We start from the raw sequence: 24,459 nt of genomic DNA, 5'->3' as shown, positions 1-24,459 counted from the left end.
AATGAAACTGAAGCCACAACCATTCAGGAACCGCTAACTAGGCTTTCCCCAAATAAGGCAACTGCTTAAGCCACGAACAATCAAATAATGTCCTTTGCTTTGTTTCCCTGTCTTCTCTGTAAAAAACCTTCTCCCTAGGCTCTGTGGCTAGAGCATGTTTAGTTTGGTGTTGCCCTATTCGAATCAACGTATGCTCACATAAGCCCTCAAAAATTTTAATGGGCCCAGTTTATCTTGTAACAGGGTTAGCATGTATTCACAAATTGATTTTCTCTTTTTAGTGAGTAGCAGAGCTTGGACTAGGAGTTCATGCTGCGTGGTAGATTTCTCCACGTTCTTATTCTTCCATCAGCTTGGTAAACAAGTATCGAATGCCTACTGCTCTGGCAACGTACTAGGTACCAGGGATACAAAAGAGCGAACGAACACTTTTCTTCTTACGGAGCTGACCTTCTTTGGGAGAAAATCACGCTCCAAGACTTTTCTTGCTCAGGGTTCACTTCCAAAATTTTAAAGATTTCTCCAAGACGGGGAGGAGTACTGTGCGAGTGTGCAGCCCGCTTTGCAAGCTCTGGACACCACCTTCTGTCGCAAACGTCGCCGTATAAAATTTGATTCTGTTGGGTAAACAGTAATTTCGGTATCCACAGAACGACTTGCAAGTTGCAACGGGAAGGAACCGCATTCCTGCCGCGGTGGGGGGGGGGGGGGGGCGCGTGCTCTCCGGTCCCGCCCCCCACCAGGTTTGACTCTGTCAGACCATGGCTCTGTCCTCCGCAGGTGCAGTTGCGGCGCCCCGATTCTACTACAGATGTAGCAGCGGGAGGCCCTTCACCTTTTGCAAACAGACCAAATAAATGGCAGTGAAAATTATTCATGAACGTATCATGACATTAGAAAGCAAACCTTTTGCAAGATGCGAGGTCCTCTGAAAGCTCGCTGTGACTGTTCCCTAACCAGGCCCGATCACCTCACGCTACCAGAAGCTGTCTTCCTTCAGGGCTAAGCCGCCCTCTTGCAGCCATCCAAGCAGCCCTACCGTGGGGGCCGAGTCTCGCCTTGAGCTCAAAAAACCCCTAATACTCACCAAATCTCAGGTTAATCTTTGCATCGCCGTGCTCCTCCAAACTGCGGTAATCCTCCATGATTGACAAAGACTCTTGGGTTGATGCTTCCCCAGCCGAACACGCAGGTGGTGACCCAAACTTCTGATACATCTGGGCCCTCACTGCCCTTGAGCTCTCTCTGCTAGGCCCTGGAACCATCCGCATTTGCTCCACAGGCATCCTCAGTCCCCCTCTGATGGATATTCAGAATATTGGACGAAAGCTAAGGAAGGGCCATGAGGGGCCTGTATCCTGAATGTAGTTGCAGGAGCAAATTTACACCCAAGCCCTGGGACCTGGTTGCAGTCAGAGCGCCCAAGGACATTGGATGCCCACATCACCTGAAGTAGAAATTCTTAGCGGGAGAGAGTGTCGGGAGCCCCGCGTGGTAATAAGTCTCATGCTGGGATATCAGGGGCGTCTTCCTCCCGCCTCAGCTCTACTCCTGACTGGTACATGGGAAGGATGACCTCCCAGGCAAAAGGAAACTGCAGAGTACCTTTTTTTTTTGTTAATTAATAAATTTCGAAACCCGATACACTGGTGTTGTGATATAGAGAGGAGACGAAGACTTTTCATTTACATAAGAAAGTGATATACAGGTTATAGAGTCTCGAGTTTCATCTTCTGGAAAGATCATAGAATGTGGTGCAAGGTCAGACTGGCATGAAATCAATTGTAATCTGCCAGCAAGCCGTTCTAACCTCTTTAAGAGTTTCCTTTTATATATTTTTTTCCCTTTATGGAGAGAGCAAAGCACATTTAAAGAAAGCCTCATCAAATTGGAATGTCTTTCTAATATTATTTTTTTAATTGGTTGCTACTGTAGTGTGACCTAAAGCCTCCTGGTATTTAACCCTCTGTGCAACTTTGACTAATGAACAAATCCTGCCTGCTGTAAGAGTCTTGCTAAATGTCTTTTATAGGGTTTTAAAAAATTACAGTGTATTATGAAAACCTCAGATCATTCGACCTAATTGATTGGCTGTTGGTGATGCCATCTCCATAACTCTAACGTTCCATAAGTGCACAGACCTAACTATTTTTCTTATTTTTATATAGCAGTTCCATTTTATAATGACATTAGGCCATTCTGCGCGATACATTTCTGGGTAGTTATTGCACTTGGGCAGAAAGTGTCGTCTGGCTGGTAGCCTTGTGCCTTAGAACACCAACCGAGGCGTAAAGTGATCACCCAGAAAACGTACTTGGCCTTACCTCATTACTTAAAAATAAATCTTGGAGTCTGGGTCTGTCTCAGAATAGGTTTGGTGGGTTATAACATTTGATTTATGAACATAATTAAAGTGTAAATGATGAGCTTTGGGCTAGTCAGTCAGCCATCTGGATTGTTCGGTATTTTGACATACTCACTTTATACTCTGGATCTTCCTGGGAAATTGTAGCATCCCTGAGTTCCAGAGGTACCAGTGGAATCCCAGGGTTTCCAGTGCAACTGTTGAGCACACCTGAGTTCCTCTTTCAGGGCAAAAGAAGGACACAGATCTTGGCTCACAGACTCTCTCTCTTTGGTACGTCGGCTGGGTGTGAAAGTAGTTCAGCTGCCCCACAGTCAGATAATATGCCTATAAATACTGCATGTGTCAACAGAGGACGACATTTTTTCTGTATAATACAAACAAGATAAATGTTTACCTTTTCAGCTAGCTGTTAAGGTAACTGTGGCAGCTGTCCCCATAAGTAGATGGTAGATGTTTCTCCAAACAACCTGAGGAGTAAATTGGGAAAATCAGTTATCAAAGTTGAAGGTGTATTTTCTATGGTTTAGTATGTTATTTAAAAAAATATATATATATAATATATATGATATGTATATTATATATATATAATATATATATAACATGTATATTATATATATATAATATATATATAGCATGTATATTATATATATATATATATATAATATATATATAAGTTCCAGGTATCGCAAATCCTTAGCTTGTTCTTCCTAATTTCTGTGAGTAGTAGGCAACTGGGAAACAGCCATAATAACATAAAAAAGCATTTAACTAAAAGTCAGTGGTACTGAAAAGAGGCAAAACTGCATTAGATTTTCAACACTCCCTTTATTATTAATGGAAGTTGAGCACATAAGACCCTTGGCGCACTGTGCAGAAAAACATACCCTCTCTGTTTGCTTGTAAATTACACAAGGGGAAAAAAACAAAAAACAAAAAAACCTTCCACATAGGCCAGCAGGCATCCTGCTTCTTAATTAATGGGTGGGAGTCAGCAGCGCGTGGAAAATGTAGTCCTTCCATAGATCAGAGATTAACCTATAAGCAAATGCTACATGTCAGCCCAGATTTGGGGCTTTAAATTTTTTTTTTTTAATGTTTATTTATTTTTGAGACAGAGAGAGACAGAGCATGAACGGGGGAGGGTCACAGAGAGAGGAAGACACAGAATCTGAAACAGGCTCCAGGCCCTGAGCTGTCAGCTCAGAGCCCAACGCGGGCTCAAAGTCACCAACCGCGAGATCATGACCTGAGCCGAAGTCGGATGCTTAACCGACTGAGCCACCCAGGCGCCCCCAGATTTGGGGCTTTAAATTTAGTCTTGCCCAGAATGTTTCTTGGGGAAGAATGACAAGAGGTTTCCTAACCAGGAACCCCATTAAGTGGTGCTGTTTCTGAATGTGAAATATAAGGAAGCAGGTCTTCAGCTGTCTGTGTTTCCCCCTTTATTTATTTATTTGTTTGTTTGTTTGTTTGTTTATTTATTTTTGTATTTTGTGTTTTCGATAAACTTCACCAGCCAGCTCTGTGTTTATGTGTTATGCCACCAAAAATAATAGGCCCACATATGTCACCCAATTGTTGTATTTAGTGTAAGCTGTAGTCTGTAGAACGGTGCCCAGGAGCTCTTGCCTTTGCCCAGCAGCCAGTCCCCATTCAAGGTCATCCTGTTTATCCTGAGTATTTCTGCCTTTCTCGAGTGACTGCTTTCCCAACCCAGTTACCAGTACCCCAGAAACCTCCACACCATTTTGCTCCCAAACATTGCCTTTGCCAACAAGTCCAAGGATACAGCCGTGTTACTTGTGAGGGTCTGCTGGAGCTTTGAGGGCTGCTAACTTCTATCCTCCGGCAGGTGACTTAGCTTCCCAGAGAGCATTACCAGTTCACAGCGTGCAGGGCGCAGTGGTATACAAGAAGCCTCTCTTAAAAGGTTTGCAATGCCACATGGGTTCCAGAGACATAAGAGAAAGATCTGTGATGGGAACGAGACTGTACAAATGCGTCTGGAAAGCAACCACCCCAGAGAGGATTCCCTCATGCAGCTTTGTTAGCTGCATATGGGCCCAGATCAGTTGAGCCCTGCCATATTTCTGATTTCTCTCTCAGTCCATAGGATGAATGTTAATGAGCTAAGCACTGCTTGTAAAAGGCCAAGGAGCTGTTGTTTAGGTGGTATGATTGTCTGAGAAAGTAAAGTTATGGAAATTGTTTTGACCTTTCAGCCAAGTGATGTCTTGCCCTCTCACATTTATTACTCTTGGGTACATTTCCAAAAATATACATTTACAAAGCCACAGAATTAAATGAGAAAACTGATTTAGGGATTAATAGCTTGTTAGTTCAGCACAGAAAAAAACAAAAACAAACAAACAAAAAAAAACAGCCTCCCGATTCCATTCAGGTTTTCTTGGTAAATATATCTGTGTAATATGTCTAAGTTAATCCCAACCCCTTTTGGTTCCCTCCCTGTGCCCCACAGCTCCTGTCATTCATGGCTCCTACCCATACCCCTACAAGGTCCAAACACAGTTTTTCAGTAGCTAATCGATATAAGAATACTTGTGTCACTTACTGGAGTCCTTGACTGCCTTAGGATGCTGTACTTGGTTTTAATTTTGGATGGCCATTGGGAAATGTAGTTTTGAACCAGCAATCCCAACATTCGCAGGGCTGTCTCTCGTTAAGTCATCCGTAGGACCCTGGTCTAGCTACTTCATCCTCTGGGTACCAGTGTTCTCATCCCTGAAACTGGCTTATTCCACCACCAATGATGGTTCCCACCATAGTAGGCTCTCAGCACCTGTCAGTTTCCTTCCTTCTCACATGTATACCTTGAGACATCAAAGAGTTTCCCTGGGACCACCAGAACCTCCCAGTTCTTCATTCTTAAGGGCGTTGGAGTGGAATTCAGAAGTTTTGCCTTTCCCATTTGAAATCAAGAGCATAGAAGAGGCAAACTTATTAATATGCATTGTCACAACATATTGTCACATAGTAATATGTGATATATGATAAAATGTATCAATTCTGAGCACCACAAATATCTGTGGCTTCACCTCAGCATGAAGGCAAATGAGTTTCCTTAGCTTGAGTGAGTTTGGAGATAAACTTCAATGTAACAAAATGTATTTCACAGGAAACGTTTGATGTGGCGCGGTTAGCTTATGAATCTCTTATCTACTCACGGTTCACTCCTTAGAGTTATTAGTCAATTTAATTTGAGCAAATGCCAGGATTACTAACTAATTAGGAGGATGTTAGTGAAGGCATGAGGATGGGGAGAGAGCGAGTGCTGGTGGTGTGGGGTTTGTGGCGGCTTGCAAGTCTGATTTTTTGCCTGATATCATTTGCTAAACATTATACTTTGTGTTGTTGTCACACAGATAAGCCTCAAGTGCATATTCAGATGACTTATCCTCTACAAGGCCTAACCCGGGAAGGGGATGCGCTCGAGTTAACATGTGAAGCCATCGGGAAGCCCCAGTAAGTTCTGAAGGCCAAGGTTGGCAAGAGGGTCATGAGCAGTAAATGTCACAACACGGAGATGTGCATTTGCAACTCACCAGCCTGTCACCTGTCTCTTGCTGTAAAGGATGGAAGTTTTTTGTTTTGTTTTGTTTTGTTTTATGAAATAAGGAATATTCAGTGAAAGGGGGAATAAATATCTGTGGTTGGTTCTTAATGGTCAGGATTGGGAGAAAAATGAAATGCCAGCTAAGATTGAAATCTCAGCTAATTCTATTTTATTATCATCAACACGATTGCCAGAACTATCTTCTCTCACAAGAAAATAATCCTAATAAATTTTTAGTATGCCCACAATCTAATGATATATCTGCTACCTTCTGTGTTAATGTCTAAGCTGCTGGAAAGACGGTTTTCAGACTTAAATTAAGCTGCTGTGATTAGGGCCAGCCGTTGGAAAATGAATTTGCCCTACCTTTAATTTTGCTTCTCCTTCTCTCAAATAAAAGTGACTCATGGGAATATTTTTGTTGGTAAGGAATTGTCCCAGAACTTTTCTCAAGGAACATATTACACACCATTGCGTAAAAGAAAGAATGTACTAACCCTCTTATTTGACTGAAATGTACAAGGAAGTTGCTTCCCTGCCAACTGCATGCAAGTGAATGAGAGGGACCACAGTAGCTCATCACAGCCATGCAGTGGGGCCACTTTAGACCTCGTTCAGTTTCGTCCGGGGAGAGGAGAGACTCTCATCTTTCCAGGAGAGTGAAGATTGTTTTGAGCTGTTTCTTAGGGGAAAAAAACAATCCATGGAATCATGAGCTGGAACAAGTCAATGTTGGGATTAGGAGCCCTCAAACTCTGAGTGGTCCCCAACAGTAAACTCTGTTTTGAGCTCCCTCTGCCGTCCCTGTGCTAGGATTCTTTTCCCCCTCAGAGTTTTGCTAACCAACATCAAGATCGCAGTCCTCATGCTCTGAGCGTCTCACCAAAGCTTCCCCCAGGATCTCTGGAAAGCACTGTCCCTGTGATGGCTAAGGAGTGATCCATGACAAGAGAACAGGGGAACCAGGGGGATGCTGGCTGCTGTCCGCCCTCTTCCCGCTTCAACCCTCCCTGTTTTGTGCTTCCCTCTCTCTGGACCAGAATCTACTTCTGTCTCCACTAACCCTTCGGGGTTTTAAAGATGACCTTTAGGAAATAGGAGGTGGTCCTGGCTCTGTTTCGCTTTTCCTCTGCCGTTTCAAAGTTACTTGCTCTGAAACACTTTAAGCTTTGGCAGAGTGGTCTTTGTCTCCTTTGAACTCTGCAGAAGATTCAGATTTTTCTTTTTGTAAACTGGATTATGCCTTAGTCCGTGGCCTGTCTTACCTCCAAAACAATCCGGTGGAGAAAAAGAGAATTCTCACAGGCCTCTTGCCACTGTATACAGCCACATTAACCACATTTACCGGAGATGGCTTTGCTAGCCTATACTTTGTTTCTGTATTTTTCCCCCCAGAAGAAGGTACTGCGTTCAATTGAATGTGCCGTGGGGACAGTAAATTACATGTTTCCTTCAGGACATTTATGCCAGAGAGGGTATTTGTCTGTTCCTCTTCTCAAATCGCAACGAGTGTGTGGTCGTATGAGCCAGCACCCGTGACTCTGCTATCCCTTCCAGCATATTACCTATTTATTTTCTCAAGAAATTGCATACAATAAAAATGGTAATTTAACTTGCCATTAAATGTTGTGAATATTCTCAGCACTTACCCCCACTGATTGTTTCAGCTGTCAAGCAGCAGGGCATTAGATCTGATGGCCGGGCAGACCCATTTTCCATTGCCTGCAAGGGGGGGGGACATATGCAGTGCTAATTTTTAAATAATTTACTGGGTTGTGATGACAAGCCCATGTGTAATTAAAGAAAAATTGTAACTTCACATCCCATTTGAAAATTGGAATGCTACTTGACAGGGCTAACTTGAGTGTTGGTTCATCATTAAGCTTGGGTCTTGTCATGTCACCGCTCGTGGAGGTAGCAGCAGGGACCGAAAGGAAGATACCACTGTTCTCGTGTCTCCAGTGCCCTTCCTTTAAAATGAAAGTTTCAGGGGCGCCTGGGTGGCTTCGTCGGTTAAGCGTCTGACTTCGGCTGAGATCATGATCTCGAGGTCTGTGAGTTCAAGCCCTGCGTCAGGCTCTGTGCTGACAGCTCAGAGCCTGGAGCCTGCTTCTGATACTGTATCTCCCTCTTTCTCTGCCCCTCCCCTGCTTGCTCTCTCTCTCAAAAATAAACATTATTATTTTTTTTAATTTAAAGAAAAACAAAATGAAAGTTTCAGGCACAGTCCTCCCTGTGGTCCCAATTTCACAGGAGGTTGAGGGAGCTGTCTTGAAGAATGGGAGTTTTAGAGTCAGTGAGTTTGAAAGGTACTCTGTGTGTGCAGTTTTGGCTCTGGAGCATTTTGTGAAATTTGCTTTTCCCTGATGGACACAAATGTGATACTTTATTTACTTATTTTTTAATGTTTATTTTTTTGAGAGAGAGTGTGTGTGGGGAAGGTGCAGAGAAAGAAAGACAGAGGATCCAAAGCAGGCAACACACTGAGAGCACAGAGCCCAATGCAGGGGCTCGAACTTATGAACCATGAGATCATGACCTGAACTGAGTCGGATGCTTAACCTACTGAGCCACCCAGGCCCCCCCAACATGGTACAACATGCCTCTGAAAAAGTGCCATAAGGAGCCCATGTGGAGATGTGCCCCTCAGTGACTGACCCGGAAGCCTCACCCTTGAGCCACAGGGCCTGCCGGTGCACCCAGAGGGGGGAGGGTAACAGTGTGTGGGGCTTGGAGAGCCAGCAAAGCAAGGCATTTTGCCAAGGAACACACAGAAAAGGTGGACTGGGTTGAAGGAGGCAGGTTATGAGCAAGGGTAACGGAGAAAGGAAGTGATTGCATCTTCTAGAATGAATAGAGGTGGTTTTTCCAATGCAGAGGACAAAAGAAAGCAGTGTTCAGATGTAAAAAAAAAAAAAAAAAAAAAAATCCATTTATTTTTGCAAAACTCCAAATCCATTTTTTTAAATTTTTTAATTTTTTTCAATATATGAAGTTTATTGTCAAATTGGTTTCCATACAACACCCAGTGCTCATCCCAAAAGGTGCCCTCCTCAATGCCCATCACCCACCCACCCCTCCCTCCCACCCCCCATCAACCCTCAGTTTGTTCTCCGTTTTTAAGAGTCTCTTATGCTTCCAAATCCATTTAAAGATCACAACTGGCTTCTAAGCAAGGGTCTTGGTATATTAGTAACCATCAGATTAATGGTTATATCACTAGCCAAGAATTTGATTTTTCCCCCTAATTAATGAGATGATTAACAACGGGTGAGCTCTGTCCTGTCTGAATTGGTGTGAAACCACACAGCAGGACATAAAAATAGGGCACATTGGTTTATTTGCTGATTTTTAAAGATGAACTGGAAATAATGAGGCTCCAGCTTGTGGTCCTATTGAAGGTTTTTCAACACCTGATAATGTTGACCAAAAAGTATATTCCACACAGATTTTGTTGAGGGGGAGGACTTCACAGCTGTAATTCTGTGAACTGAAAATATGTCCAGCAGGGCCCTCTCTAATCGTGTCACCCTGCATGTGACTCATTCAATGCGTGGGTGAGAAGCCGACGCAGACATCTTGGTGGGAGATGTTAAAGCCACCTGTCTTCTTCCTCTCTCCTCTGCAGGCCTGTGATGGTGACCTGGGTTAGAGTCGATGACGAAATGCCTCAACACGCCGTCCTGTCCGGGCCCAACCTGTTCATCAATAACCTAAACAAAACAGATAATGGTACATACCGCTGTGAAGCTTCCAACATAGTGGGGAAAGCTCACTCGGATTATATGCTGTATGTTTACGGTACGTGCAAAGATAAAACACTCCTTCTACCAGACTCATTCACATGTAGCCGCTGCTTGCAAATCACTCTCAGAGCTTTTGGTCAAGTTGAAACCGAAAGCCAGTGTGTTTTCTTCAAGAACTTAAAGAAGCCTGGCCTGAGGTGGACCCCAGTGTCTCCACCTGGGAGGGCAGTGACTTTTCTTCTCTCCCTCTAATCGCGGGGCTTTCCTGCTAGATCACAGTCCCTGGTCATGCTGAGTAGGAAAGCTGTGTCCTCAGGCACAAGCAATGGAGATGATGTTAGAAATAATGACTGCAAAATTCAGCCTTGCCAATTAATGGCTATTTAGCTCAGAAAGTTTATTCCCAGTGGTATTTCCCTGTGAAACCTCAGCTAGGCTTTCTCCTGCTTTGATGAACACAAGTATCCTGTTTTCAGCATGAAGCTATTACATTCCGGAAGATGTCACAAGCCAGTAAATACTTGGGAAAAAAATATATATATAAGGTCCTTGGTAGCTACATAAACCACCAATAGCTACTCCTTTAGATACGAATGCATTTTTTTTAAATTTGTCTGTTTTCTGAATATCTTTTTACAGGATTATTAAAGCATATTATCATGAATTACGTTCTCTAACCCAGCAAATATTCATTGAACATCTATGTGTCAGACATTTTAAACTTTTTCACATTTATAGTTTATTGTCCATTTTGTGTACGTTGAATATTCTCAACTTAGTTGAGGAATGCACTGCATTCCTCTAGTCTTAAGATGGCAAATTGAGTTTCTTCTGGCCAGTTGAAGTCTCTTGGTTGGTTTTATGCCAGGAAGCATGGTCATGAACTGACATGACCCGGAGTGAGTGACCATAGGCATGAAATTTTCAGTATCTTATAAATCTATGGATATGTGTGTATGTTTCCTTCTCCATGTTAGCACGGTAAATAATCCAAGTGTAAGTATATGGGAATCTACACCTATACGCACACAACTATACCCACAGAATATTTATACCTTTATGTCCTAGAACCTGGCCACCTTCCTTACCAAGAAAGTAGGAGTCACTCCTTTTGAAGGCATAGAAGCGTGCTTTATAACACATCGACACGGATGTGGCAATTTAATCCTTAACCTGTACTTGAGGTTTTGTTTGTTTGTTTGTTTTTCTCTTTCAACATAATGCAGAATTACAGGATCACATCCACTCACCTTATTTGTAGACTTCTGAGATTTCTTTTCTTTTGGACACTATACCCATGTTGTCTGTGGTCCGCACGTGTAATGGCGTCAGTCCTGCCATCCAACCCCTTAATCCAGGGGTTAAGAGAGCCGAGGAGAGGGGATGGCTGTTCCTTTAGGTGCGAGGGGGTGCCACGTGCCCTATTCTCAGTTGATGTTCCACGGAGCCACCTTGGTCCTCAGACTGTTCAGAGTCTGTTCGTGCAAAAGGGGAGTGGGAGGCATATCCCTCTCTTCTGCTTCCACACCCCTTCTGCTCTCTCTGCGTGAGGGTTTGAGCCTCCTGCAAGTCCCCTCCGATGCCACTCCCAGGTTTACAGTGAGCAAAACCAGTGGCACATTTCCCACTGGTCTATGGTTTGCTTCCTGGACTCAGAAGTCTAAGTTATTTGGGAAAGCAATTCTGATTTAATGTACCTGCTGTTCCCACATCTCAAGATAAGGAACATTTTGTGGATTTCATGGACCGCAGATATAGTTGAATAATTTTGGATACCAGCTTCTGGCTGGCATTTGTCGAGCACCCACTTTGTCCCACTGTTTCACGTGCATGACCACCTCTAATCTCCACAGTAACGTCAGGAGGTAACAAGATCCTCATCCTATTTTACAAATGGCAGATGAAGCTTAGAAAGATCACCTAAGCTGCCCAAGTTCCCAGGGTTGCTAACTATGTTTCAGAGCCACGATACTTCGACTGCCAAGTCTTCAGGGACATTTGTGTCTTTCTTCGTAGTTCCTCTTATTCTCACTGCTTCCCAGTAGAACGCTCCCCTCCAACATAAGACTGTTTTTGAGAATTTACTCTCTGGGCTAGAGTGCGTTACTGAAAGCCAGGAAACATAGCGACCTACCTGTTTAGGTGAGCACACACACACACACACACACACACACACACACCTCCCCGGCACGTTATGCTACCTGCGTCCCTCAGTCTAAGCTAGTAGCACTGCTCGGCATGGCGGGCTAGACTACCAACCTGAGGTGTTGCTAGTCTATTAATAAAATGTTCTAGCAATTTGGGAAGATTGCGAGTAGCTCTTCTTTTCAAAGGTGATTTCTCGTACTACCAGGGTAATTTTCAAAGTACCTTATGAACTAAGCATTAACGTGCCTTTAAAATGTTTAATTCTCTGGAAGTAGCTTCTATACTTGGAGAATCTAGCTGGTTAGTGCCTGAGTCCCATTTGGTTTGGTTCTTTTAGCCTCGATGTGTCAAACACAGCTCATTAGCTCCAACTCGGTATTTTCTTAAATAGTGGCCTCTCGTTGCTCTTATTGCTAGAAACGATCTGAGCAATGAGGTTCTCGCTGTTAACGGGTCACTTGAGCCAGATGTGAAGGACAACAGTTACCCCAGTAGTGATGAAAATAATTGGAAGTGTGTGATTTTCACAAAATGAAAGGGACCCGTGACCTTTTTTCTGAAGTCTCTGCCCTTGTTAGTCTGGCCCACCCCTCGTTCGTAATCGTATTTTCAAAATCATATTTCAAAACCGGGCCTCCGGGTCCCCTTTGATTGCATTGTGGATATCACACGTTCTGTGCCAATACTTGGAAAGGTAGGTACAGAAATAGCATTAGAGTGTATCAGGGGAAGTCTCTCGGGTACAGATGTTCCTTTTCAGGTGATAAGTACCGTAATTGAACCAGAACAGAAGAAGCGCATTAGCTGCCCCCATGCTGGGCAGCAGGCACGTCCCTGGGTACAGTTGAGGTGGGTAGGAGAAGGCACAGGATGTCTTCAGAGCTCGGCTCGGGGGCCAGCACACCTCGCTCATCTGTGTCTGTCCCAGTGCCTACAGCAAGGGGTGGGTGCGTCCAAAAGATCTGCTAGGTCACAGAATGCTTCCTTACCTGGGGCCTCCATAAGCAAGTGTCCAAGGAGCAAGACGACATTCTGCCTGTTTGTCTACAAGGGTGGTTTGAAACCACTAATTTCATCATCAGCCTGCTTCTTGGAGGAGGATGAGATTTGGTATTATTTATTTTTTAATGAATTCCTTTTTGGACTCGTGGGTGAGGCTGCTTTTACACTGCCCGTGTCCCCACCTTCAATGAGCAAAGTCTCCCATAGAACAGAACACTTTGCTGCTGAGCCCTCCCTAACACATTCCTACATTGCGTGTGCGTGAGAGAAGTTGACGAGGAAAATTAAAACCCCAGATTATTGATCAGTAGTAGGAATCATTTTAAGCAGACCTTACAACCAGGCACCAAGATAGTGTTTTCACAAACTTTCAGGAAGTTGTAGCAAAGCCAATAAAGGTGCAGTATATAATTAAAGTTTTGATGTATTAATTAGACAATCTGAGAGCTCACTTGGAGATAAAAGGACACCAGATGTGTCAGGGAGAAAAAGTTGACGTGCTTTAGATAAAATTTAAAATCAAAAGCCTTCAAATCATCTTATGCGCTATTATGGCAGAATGATTGCTTAGTTCAAAGTCTTGCTGACAATTTAACACATTCAGTTTGATCATTTGTGCTTAGGATTTTCTTTTTTCTCTTTCATATTTGCCCTTCCCCTGTCCCCCAAATAATTTTTGAGCTGATACAAGAATATACAGTGTAGCAAACATCTGACGGAGGATTCCCTATGGGATTCCTGGCTTTGAGGGTCAAGCCTCGTTTATACCTCGTTCCCTTGTTTACAAGATGGAAGACGGTCTTTTGGTTTTATCGCCACCTTCCGCTTTAGGTCAGGCTTTCAAAGGGAGCAAAGGCAACTAACGTATTAATATTTATAAGTTGTAAAATTTATTGACTTTTAAAAAATAAAATCTCGGTAAAATCTCACATGCCTGGAACTTGATATTTAGCGGTGACATTCTGTCTTCTTTGTATTTATTACAAGTGTGTAGAAGTAGTTTTCCTTCCTGCTGGGATGTATTGATGGGGAATAATGAAGTTAGCCGTCATGGAGAGCAGGGGAGCGGGAACACGCTCATCCTTGGCCGACGGGAGCCCTTTAGAACGGCACCACCCCTCCTCCTTTCTCCCATCTGCGAAAGTATAACACGAAATGACAGTCGCTGTACCCTCTCGGGGGCGGGGCTGGCTTAACCTCACCTTTGAAATCAGACTGGGGTGGGGGTGTCCTGGTTTGATTTCTCCTCCCTTCTCTCCACATCTCCTCATCCCTAGTTCGCTTCATTAATGCAAATCTCTTTTCTTCTTGTCTCAGTTTTTCCATTTAAGGTTTTGGGTTAGGATCACAGGACACAACTCTTTGGGGGAAGGCGGGGAAGGGAGGCTTGTGGCTGCAGAGGGGGAAGTCATCAGACAAACATCTCCGTGTCCTCATGCCTTCGTTTTGTCATTACTGATCATTGTTGTGTTCAGCACTGTGGGTTTGATTTTCCTTTTTTTTTTTTATCCAGATCCCCCCACAACTATCCCTCCCACCACCACCACCACCACCACCACCACCACCACCATCCTTACCATCATCACAGGTACGGTACCTTCATTACCACTGAAAATGTCCTGAATGTATATTGTCTTTCTGGTATGTATGCAAAGAAGGCTGACAGTTCCCTTTGAATCCTTGGAATTTAACCGTTCCTTTATTTGGGGACTTCAGAGGCGTTAGACACTTTATTCTTACGTTGACTCCTAAGGACCTCAGAAAATCTTCAACATCCAGGCCTTTAACAGTAGATGAGATATGTTGCAGCTCGTGCCTAAGAGGATTCTCTTTTCCAGCATCCCCGTTCAAAGCAAAACGCTAGGGAACATAGCAGCCTGGCTATTAGAGAACATGCCGGTAGCTTAGGCGTAGCCACGGTTGATGAAATGGTAAGTATTCTGGCTTTGGATCTTCTCCTTGTCTTCATTCCATCGTTCGTTCGTACGAAAGAAAATACACACCCTTTAACATGCCCCTGCGGGCTGTGTTCCTAAATGCATCGCCCTCCTTCCTGCCCCAGAGAGTATCTGCTGACAGTGTTCCTACCTGTTTGTGTTGCCTGGGTCAAGAGGTCAGAGGGGAGTCACTGTCTTCTCCGTGCTGGACACCCACGTACCCCTTGCTGCCCTCCGTTAACTGTTGGAGGGGCGGAAGAGGCGGCCACAGCTGCTGTAACTCTGTGGCTTTATCTTGGTGGACTGTCTGAAACTCTCCAAAATGAGTTTCACTGTCTCCTGTGTCTGCCGACCACCAAGGGAGAGGGTATGCGATGCATCCCTTTCTGATACCCAGCGGCTCTCCTCCTGCTTGAGGGGGCTCGTCTGGGAGCCTCGATGCTTCTCCCACCTGCTAAGTTGGGAAAAGTCATGGCTGCATCACGTCTACTAGATGTGTAGGATTTCCTTAGGTAAGGACTCCCCGAACCACTGTTTACAGGTACCTCCTCCAGAACACGTAAAAGTAGTTATTCTGCGAGGAAAAAATAATAATAATAATAACCTCTTTAGAAGACCGCTTTCCCGCTTCATTCCATTATCCGCAGACACTGCCAGGTCTCTGAGCCACGTGCCCCAGGATACAGGCGTATCACGGGACTTCTTCTAAACCACTGAATGTTGAAGTCATCGTTCTCCGTGTGTAGGCCCTCTTTACCACCCGAGATCGGGCAGCCATCCTTGACACTGACTTTCTGGAGATGTGTTTGGTTTTCGTGGGAGTCGGTGAGACAGGCGTGACAAAAATCCAGAGTGTTCCGTGGAAGAGGAGGTTCATGAAGTAGGACGATAGATCACCTGATCTCATTTTCTTCACTTTCTCTAACCTTCACAGTGGGACAAAGAGAACCTTTAAAAAAAAAGCCACTAGCGAGGGTTTTTCTGAAGGTTAATTATGAAAACATCAGTGCCTGCACTTCACTTAAAATCTTCTGAAAATCCATCAATTGGTTTTTGTGTCTCACTCTAAACTCCGCTCCACCCAGGCTGCTTCCTAAATTCCCTTCAGTGTCTATTTGTTTCCCTTCTTCCACGTCCTTCTTTCTGCCGCTTGGTCCTATGGCGCATAGACTCCTCCCACTTTCTGTCTCATTCCTAAACACAGCAAAGCTGCTCCTGCCTAACTGGTTCCAGGTCAGCCAGGCTATCAACTTCCCAGGAGCTAGGTTTTTACCTTTCGTGATCTCTTGCCCCTTATCCAGGTTGTAAACTGAATTGGGCTGGAGCTCTTAACGGCAGGTTTCCTTGAAATTTCCCGTGAACGGCCCTTTGGATGTCCGTGTGAATTACACCTCCACCCACCACTGTCCTTTGCAAGTAGTCTGTTCATCTTTGCAGAAGGGGCCCAGGGATCAGTCAGCCCTTATTACCTCTCGTTGTTGTAGAAGGTTCCGTCTAGGTGGCTAGCCAGGTCTGTAATGCAAGGCAGTGGAGGTCTGACTCTGTAGAAATACCCCATTTCTCCATTACATGGAACAATGCTTTTCATTTGTGGCTAGCCTCTCGCTAGCTTAGGCTGGTTTGGGTTTTTGGTTTGTTTTTGTTTTGTTTTTTAAGACCTTTCTTAGCACCCCTGAACTACTCCCCCCCCCACTCACAGCTTTAATTTTTCACCCCAGAGTAAAGCTAATCTTGTGTCCTTCAACAGCTGCAACTCTCTGTGATCACTGTTCCAACCACAGAGACTCTGGTTAAGAGGAAATTTTAAAAACAAACAATGCTGCATTTCTGTCCATATAGAAATTGCCTTTACATACGGGCTTGTCTTTGCTTCTGTCTCTCTCTGCTCCTGGCCTCGGGTCTCCCCGTGATGCATGATGATCTCGTAGATGTGCCTTAGCCTTTCAACGTTAGCGCTTGAACCCTCTCTGCACACAAAAGGCATCTGTGGCAATGAGCACCCAGATTCTTGCTGGCATACCCAAGAATAAAGTAAAATTGCCACTCATACAGCATTGTAGAATCCGTTGCCTTAACGGATGTGATCGTATGGGCTTCCTGCGTCTTAACAAGCAGTGTTACATATATTTATCTTGCCCAGAAAGTACACTTGTGGAATTTAACATTTGCTCCTTACTTCAAACAGACTAAAGGTTATGGAGCTGAATGATTGTGTGTCCCATTTTAAAGGTCCAGGCTATCCCTGAGATTAAGATTGGTTCCTAAAAAATCTTCCAGACTGGATCTTGACAAATGGATAGCTAAATTAATTTGCACTCTTCTCTCTTGCACTGTTTGCTGCATTACAGCCCCCATTAGCCTTAAAAGCTGCAACAGCTAAATCCAGTGACAGGAACGTACATAAAGCCTGAGCTTGAAAGAAAGAAAGAAAGAGAGAGAGAGAGAAAGAAAGAGAGAGAGAGAGAAGGAAAGAGAGAAAGAAAGAAAGAAAGAAAGAAAGAAAGAAAGAAAGAAAGAAAAAGAGGCAGCCCATAGCCATCCATTTCTTTCCTCCCACTCAGATGCAATAACTGAAACCCATTGCCCAGGTCAGAGTTTCATTACAAGAAAATGTACGAATGCAATAGAAAAATATTTTTCAACTCGAAGGGCATAGTTGATTTCTGATTTCTCTGAAAGGAAGTGTTCCTGTGTTACTTTGTACCTTCCATAAGCAGGATATCGAATTGCTCCCCTTGTCAGGGAGGCAGACTGCCACTGAGTCCCCCAGTCGCCCGACTCCCTCAAAAGCACATTAAAGCTTCATCCTGGGGACCCTTGAAAGCAAGAAATTGTGAGCCCAATCCGATGTGCTGGTGCCACCTAGAGTCCTAGACCCGGCGGGGTGGTGGAGGGGGAAGAGCTGGGCGTCTCTGTCCCGTGCATTCTGCGTGGAGTCGGTCTCCTGACCTTTGTGTGAAGGCTCACATCTAGCGGTAGCTTTCTCTCGGGAGGACTTTTTGAAGGCTCTAGAGTCCTGAAAGGAATATTTGATGTCAACTTGCCACATTGACCTTGTTGCAGCCTTACAACTATTAGGCCTTTAGTATCATTAGAATCCCTTTCTAAATAAAAAACCATTAGAGGGACCCAACTGAAATGGGAGCCATCCAGAGTCTCATTGTGGTTTGCCCTGAGTTTCTTCTCTGTCTCTTCCATCCCATGCACATTGACATTCCGACCATATACTTCTGTTTCAACTATTGCTATTGGTAAGCCCCCACATCCTTTTTTTTTCGTTTCCTTTTTTTTTTTTTTTTAATATCATGCCAAGTTGTCCACGTAGTTTAATTCATGAAGATATATGCTGTAATATTGAAGAGCAAACTGCATAATCTAACTTGTCCCTGGAGTCCTCTGTTAAAATACAGAGACAGCCAGACCATTACCCAGGGTCAGAGTCCTTCATGCAGATTTCCCTCCTAAATTAAAATCAAAGAAAAACCTACCACCCTCCTGGGGGGCTGAGGGGGGGGGTGGTTTGTTTTATTTTATTTTGTTGTGAATTTTCTTTGAAGTTAGTTGACTTTGTGTATGAGATGTACATAGAATTACCTATTCCTGGGGTGACACATTTTGCTCCTGTCCAACAGTTGGATCCAACTTTTCCCTATAGTCAACTTAGGAAAATATTTTGTGTTTCCCTCCCAAGATAATGTGGATGTTGTACTGTCTCTGCCCAGTTGCATCCGGAGTTAGTTGCTTAACGAGGAATGTACCTTAGACCGCACTCAGCACTGTTTTAAACACCCTTAGCAGCTTAAGTAGGAAATTCAGGCCCAGGGGGAGTTCAACATGCAGGTCATACTACACATGTGACTGTCATAAATTAAAATACTAAAATCACTTTAGAATAAGAGATGAATAGCTATAGGGCCAAATCCTGAAACACATTTAGAAATCCTTTCACGGGCATGAAATAGGTCATCTCTAAATGAGTATTTCTCTTTTTAAAAGTATGTATCCAATGAAGTGTTTTGTGTTTCTTGGAAAAGAAAACAGCAAGGTTTTTCTTACGGGTGTCTAAGCACTCAAAACCCAGTATACCTTGGAGAAAGTGGGTCCCAACCCCAGGCTCACGTTATTTTGCCTTTCCTAGTCTAATGTCGTCAGCCATTGTGTGCGTAAAGTGTATCCAGTCACAATAAGGAGAGTGCAGCCATAGTTCACAGAGTATGCCAAGCGAGGGAAGTCCAACACCATAGCACATGTTTTCCACGTCTTACATACAAAGGAAAGAAGTACACCTGTGCTTAAGACAGAATTACGGTCGAGAGCCTTGCATCATGTAACGCTGCTGTTCTCCAGGGTCTTGGTTTAATGATTCCTACTCTGTGCTAGGGGTATGTGGGTTATATATCTCACTCTGTGATATTTGCGTGGTGCGAGGGGTATATGCTTAGCTGCTTTTAGGCATTCATTCATCAAATACCAAGCCCCCGTAATGTGGACAGCTTCATGCTAGTGCCTGTGGAGACAGAAAATTCCTTGAACCCCTTAAAATATGGCACTGGGAATAGGTCGTACACACTAGAAGTCAATTACAGGAGGTACTGTGCAGTAAGGGCTGACTCGGTGGCATGGGCAGAGGAGCAAGGAGGGCATCACAGGACAATTAGTTCCGTCTGCCATCAGGGACTGGGTAGAATGTGGACAAGATAGGGTGGCATTTTAGAAATTAAGCACCAAGGCCCAACTTTACCTCAAGCATCTGTGTTCAGTGTGTGTGTGTGTGTACATTGTGTGTATTTATGTCCCGGGCATGTATCACACCACCATTGCTAGGAAATACACACTTTTCATTCTAGAATGTTTACTAACTTACCTTTTTTCTAGAGTTGGCATCTACTCCATTAAGACTGTTTGTCACTCCTCATTTATTGAATGCGTATTGAGTGTTACTGATAGGCCAGGATGCGTGGTAACAAGAATCTTTTTCTTTTTTTAATGCTTATTTATTTTTGAGAGAGAGAGAGACAGAGCAAGAGTGGGGGAGGGACAGAGAGAGAGGGGGAGACAGAATCCGAAGCAGGATCCAGGCCTGCTGTCAGCCCAGAGCCCAAAGCGGGGCTCGAACTCATGAGCCATGAGATCATGACCTGAGCCGAAGTCGGATGCGTAACCAACTCAGCCATCCAGGTGCCCAAATAAGAATCTTATTAGGTGCTACCAAATATGAAGGAGACATCTTTGTAATGAGCCATCTTGTCAAGTTTTTGCCCAAAATTGCGTGGCCATTTTTTTTTCATACTGTCTCCAGTGTGTAGATTTTTATTTTGCTGGCAAGTATAAGCCTATATTACAAATAGCATCATAGCCAGCCAATTTTGTCTTTTAATTTTTTTAATGTTTATTTACTTTTGAGAGAGAGAGAGAGCCAGAGAAAGAGGGAGACACAGAATCAGAGCTGTCAGCAAAGAGCCCAACACGGGGCTTGAACCCATGAACTACGAGATTACGACCTGAGCCGAAGTTGAATGCTTAACCTGCTGAGCCACCCAGGCGCCCCAGCCAGCCAGTTTTTGACCCACACTGATTTAGGAGGGAATAAAACGAGTTAGAATACTCTACTGATGAAGGTCACCTGATTCTGCCTTTTAAAAAAAAAAAGGCCTGAGAGATAGGAACTGAGGGTTATTTTTCTAAAGCTTCTATCATCATTTCCATACTTTCATGTTCCTTGTTTAAAAATAATCCAAGAGATTATTTATCCACAGTGCAGAAAACTAGCCTCAAACATATGGGTTTCTCAGGCTTAGAAAGTGATGGTTGGATCCGTCTTGGTTGGAAAGGTAGGACTTAGAAGGAACCAGCCCTCCAGCACGTAAGCAGAGAAGACTAGAAGTGACTATTCCTAGAGCCCCTTCCCTCTGCACCGTCACCTCCCTTGCAGTGCCCCTTCCGTCCCTCTCCTCACCTGTGCCTTCCCCCTCTCTGCCCCTCCTGCCCAGCCATCACCCACACCAGGGCAGAGGAGTTGTTTCCTTGTGAGAGGAAACCACTGTACAAGATCCTATGATTTTCAGAACATCTGGTTTGCAAATGAAAAGATCTCAGGGGAATAGCAGCAGTAGTGAACGATTCTGAACAAAACTTGAAATTGTTTAACAAAAAAACCAGTCCACTCCCCATCCAGCTGTTCTATGGAAGGAGCGGAGGGTGACTTTAAGAAGGAAGAGAGTTTTATCGTGACTCTCCTATCTGGACCTTTGTAGCTTCCAGTGTGTTCCTGTCCCCTTTCTCCCGGCCCTCAGAAATGGGAGTTTAATTGGGGCACCTGGGTGGCTCAGTCGGTTAAGTGTCCGACTTCGGCTCAGGTCACGATCTCGCGGTCCGTGAGTTCGAGCCCCGCGTCAGGCTCTGGGCTGATGGCTCAGAGCCTGGAGCCTGCTTCTGATTCTGTGTCTTCCTCTCTCTCTGCCCCTCCCCCGTTCATGCTCTGTCTCTCTCTGTCCCAAAAATAAATAAACGTTAAAAAAAATTTAAAAAAAAAAAAAAAAAGAAATGGGAGTTTAATTAAAGCCTAACATAGTTGGAAAGAAAATTGACCAGGAATCCGGTAGAAAATAAATTTCGAAGTTTAATTTTCCAGCACGTATTTTTGCTTTCAATAGATTTCAAATAAGTCAGGAATAAATAAAGAAATTTTTAAAAAACCCATATATTTAATATATATTGGCCAGCAGAACACAACTATGAAAATAAAATTGTCAGGGGAATTCTTTGCCTGCCCTAGTGTCTAGATTTAAAGCAGCCCCGTAACACAAACTGAAGGGGAATTCAATTAAGAAAACCCATTGGCTCCTTATTGACTTTAGTTAAGAAAATAAACTGGGGGAAAGTGTATTAAATATGTCTGGACTGCTTAGTATGCTTTCATTTAAGCTTATGACAATCAAAATGGGAAAATTTAAATTCTTTACAATTAAGCTCTGCTTTTGAGCAGATTGGGTTCTCTGGGTTATTACCCTGTGTATTTTTTAACGTATACCCGACTCACACACACACCCCAAAATGCAGTCTTGCAGGAAATCTGTGCATTGTAACGCAGGAGGACTACAGAGCAATTGGAGAAGAGAAAGTATTTAAGGTTGTGAATTTAATTTTGTTCTAGGATTTTCATTTTCATTTATGGCACCCGTTGTGTTTGAGACCATGGACTAATTTATGGATTAGTTTTAAACCCCCAGTCTGTCACACTCAATGAACAATTCTAAGTTGGAGAGAATCCATATGAAAGGATTAGAATGTGCCACAGTGGAGCTTACACATGACTGTTTCAACTAAATATTGCCCAGCTGCCTCTCATGCAGCAATTTTTTTTTTCTACTTGGTTAAATGGCTACTGTCTCTAATCTCACACATTGTCAGAGCCTTTCCATTTTGTAAGTATCTTACACTGCCACATGAAATATAGGTGATGTTTAATTTATTCAAGATAAGGTGCCATAAACTGTGTGTATGGCTGGGGGACCGAGAAGTCAATATTTAGTGAAATGCGCATCTTTCAAATAGCACAGGGCCTGCCCTTGGCCACCTTGTTTGATTATACTCATAAAGCAGCTAGAGAATGACTCTTAAGGCCGTACACACTTAGTGGGTTTGCAAAACCACGGGATTTGTCGTTGTTGTTGTTGTTGACCATTTAAAATAAGCGTCCAACACATTTGCCCTTCTTGTAATTAAAATTAACATAGGGCCAGAAGCTCAGCAAGGCCTTTTCAGGTTCATAACCCTATGCCACCGAGAGCCCAACTCAACTCTTTGTGACCTCTTTTTCCCCGGGGCCTAGCTCAGAGATTAGTTTCTTAAAGGCAAAATGAAGTTTAAAGAAGTCTTCGTTGGGACAATTAGGAGCTGTCATTTTTCAAGTGAAGCGCAGCATTGCTGACATGCGTTGGAAGGTTACCGCTCGCATTTTGCCCATACCCTCAGAATGCTGTCCGACGACAGAGTGACCCCACAAGCCGATTCACAGGGGCGGGCCCACACGTCTCAGCAGCCTTCTGATGGAGACGCCCCTAATAAATCCTACCTCACGGAGCCACACTTGCTTCAGAGCCAGGGTGTCTGTGGTTTCTGCACGAAGTCATAATGCAATTATGAAGGAGAATTAGATTCTGCGACAGTGCTCTCCTGCAGGGAGCACAAAGTCACTTCTGAAGAAGGGTTTGGTTTTTTTTTTTTGCTTTTTTTTTTTTCCTTCTTTACTCGAAACCGCCTCTGTTCACACAGCGCACCAGGTGCTCTCAGAGAATTAGAATCAGCGTGCCCCCCGACACACCCTCAAACCTTGCTCGAACTCTGTGGCCAGCCTGTGTGTCTGCTCTATTCTCCTGCTCCGTTGCTGACCATGACTTTGCCATTTCCAGCCGCAGTGACTGTGTGGTTTGACGTGAACGTGTGTTTGCTTTGAACTGTCCTCGAAGGTGTTCCTTCCCCCTCCCGGCATTCCTTTTTCCTCCCCGTTTGGGTGCAATTGATGGATTTCCCATCCCCAGAATGGGAAAGCAAGCTGCACTGTGGACTTTTCTCCTTTATTTTCTAGTACCCACAGAGAAGCCTACGCCCAGGTTCACTCAGATTAATTTCGTGATAAAGCGGACAGTGTTGGGATGTAGGAAACAGTAAATCGAGGAGTCACTGGTTAATGCTGAGATACGATTTTTAGGGCTCTAACCTTTAGGATTTACTCCACCTCCTTTCTTTCAGTCTATGCTAATTGTTCACCTGCTAAAAGATAAAGCGTATGAGAAAATGCTGCTATAAAAATAAGCCAAAGTGTTTATTGTTTTGTTTTGTTTTTTTAATTTTGAAAAGGAGCCAATGCCTGCCCATAAAATGTATTAACCTGCATATAAATGTTTCTGTACAAATGTGCATTTGATGTTGCCCCTGAAATTGAAAACACCTCAAACTAAAGCTTGACTTGAATGTTTCAAGTAAGGAGATGTGTCAGCTGCATCATGACAGTCTGGTATAGCGATGTTTCAACTGTACAATTCTTGGTATTGTTTTTTACTGCTATTTTATGCACACAGACTTGACTTGTAAGTAAGTATTGTGTTCTTATGCGGTGTATTTTATGTCTTTCTTTCCTTCATCTAATCTTCAGAAACTCAGCTATAAGTTATATTAAGCTGCAGTGGCTTCTCAGACTGCTGGTTAATTCTGGCTCCTTAGAAGGGCTGCAAGTTTTTGATGGTATAGGGTCCCAAGGAAAGCATGCAACTGAAGAGGAACACTGGTGTGAATTCACGGGTCAGATTTGCAAACTAGAAGCACCAGGCTCATATGACCAAAAAAAAAAAAAAAGTTGGCATCCCAGTGCATTTAAACATTGCCTGTGTCGTGTCTGGAAGAGTCTTTTGGAGTCTCTAGAATTCATAAAAATAATTACCAGCTTAAGTAGCTGCATTATATGAGAGAAAGAGGGAAAAAAAAAAGGACAGGTAACTAACTACCTGCAGTTTTAACCAAGAACGCCACCCCAGCTAGAGATGATGAGCTGCTGTGCCCGTATCACCGACCTTTTCAGGCCAGAAGGGGATAGTGGAAGGAAACATACTGGAGAGGTATAGAGCTGAACACGGAAGTGCGGCCAGATGGGTTGACTTTGGAATTGAGTTGGCCATGGGAGTGGTG

General features: G+C 43.8%; 1 protein-coding gene across 6 annotated transcripts in view; it reads left to right on the top strand.

The window, feature by feature from the left end:
* Window positions 1–24,459, top strand: part of CADM1 (cell adhesion molecule 1) — a 329,783-nt gene that overhangs the window by 279,934 nt on the left and 25,390 nt on the right. For 3 of the 6 annotated variants that reach the window (XM_047879033.1, XM_047879031.1, XM_047879030.1), the window contains exons 6-8: window positions 5,752–5,851; window positions 9,571–9,743; window positions 14,352–14,426. In XM_047879033.1, the coding sequence (XP_047734989.1) occupies window positions 5,752–5,851; window positions 9,571–9,743; window positions 14,352–14,426 (348 nt within the window). The remainder of the gene's footprint in view (window positions 1–5,751; window positions 5,852–9,570; window positions 9,744–14,351; window positions 14,427–24,459) is intronic. The other 3 variants (XM_047879035.1, XM_047879034.1, XM_047879032.1) reach the window with 1 other exon arrangement.

This window comes from Prionailurus viverrinus, chromosome D1 (genome assembly GCF_022837055.1).
Source record: "Prionailurus viverrinus isolate Anna chromosome D1, UM_Priviv_1.0, whole genome shotgun sequence".
NCBI classification, from domain to species: Eukaryota; Metazoa; Chordata; class Mammalia; order Carnivora; family Felidae; genus Prionailurus; species Prionailurus viverrinus.
Note: the sequence above shows the minus strand (reverse complement) of the source record. Positions and strands in the feature narration are given on the sequence as shown.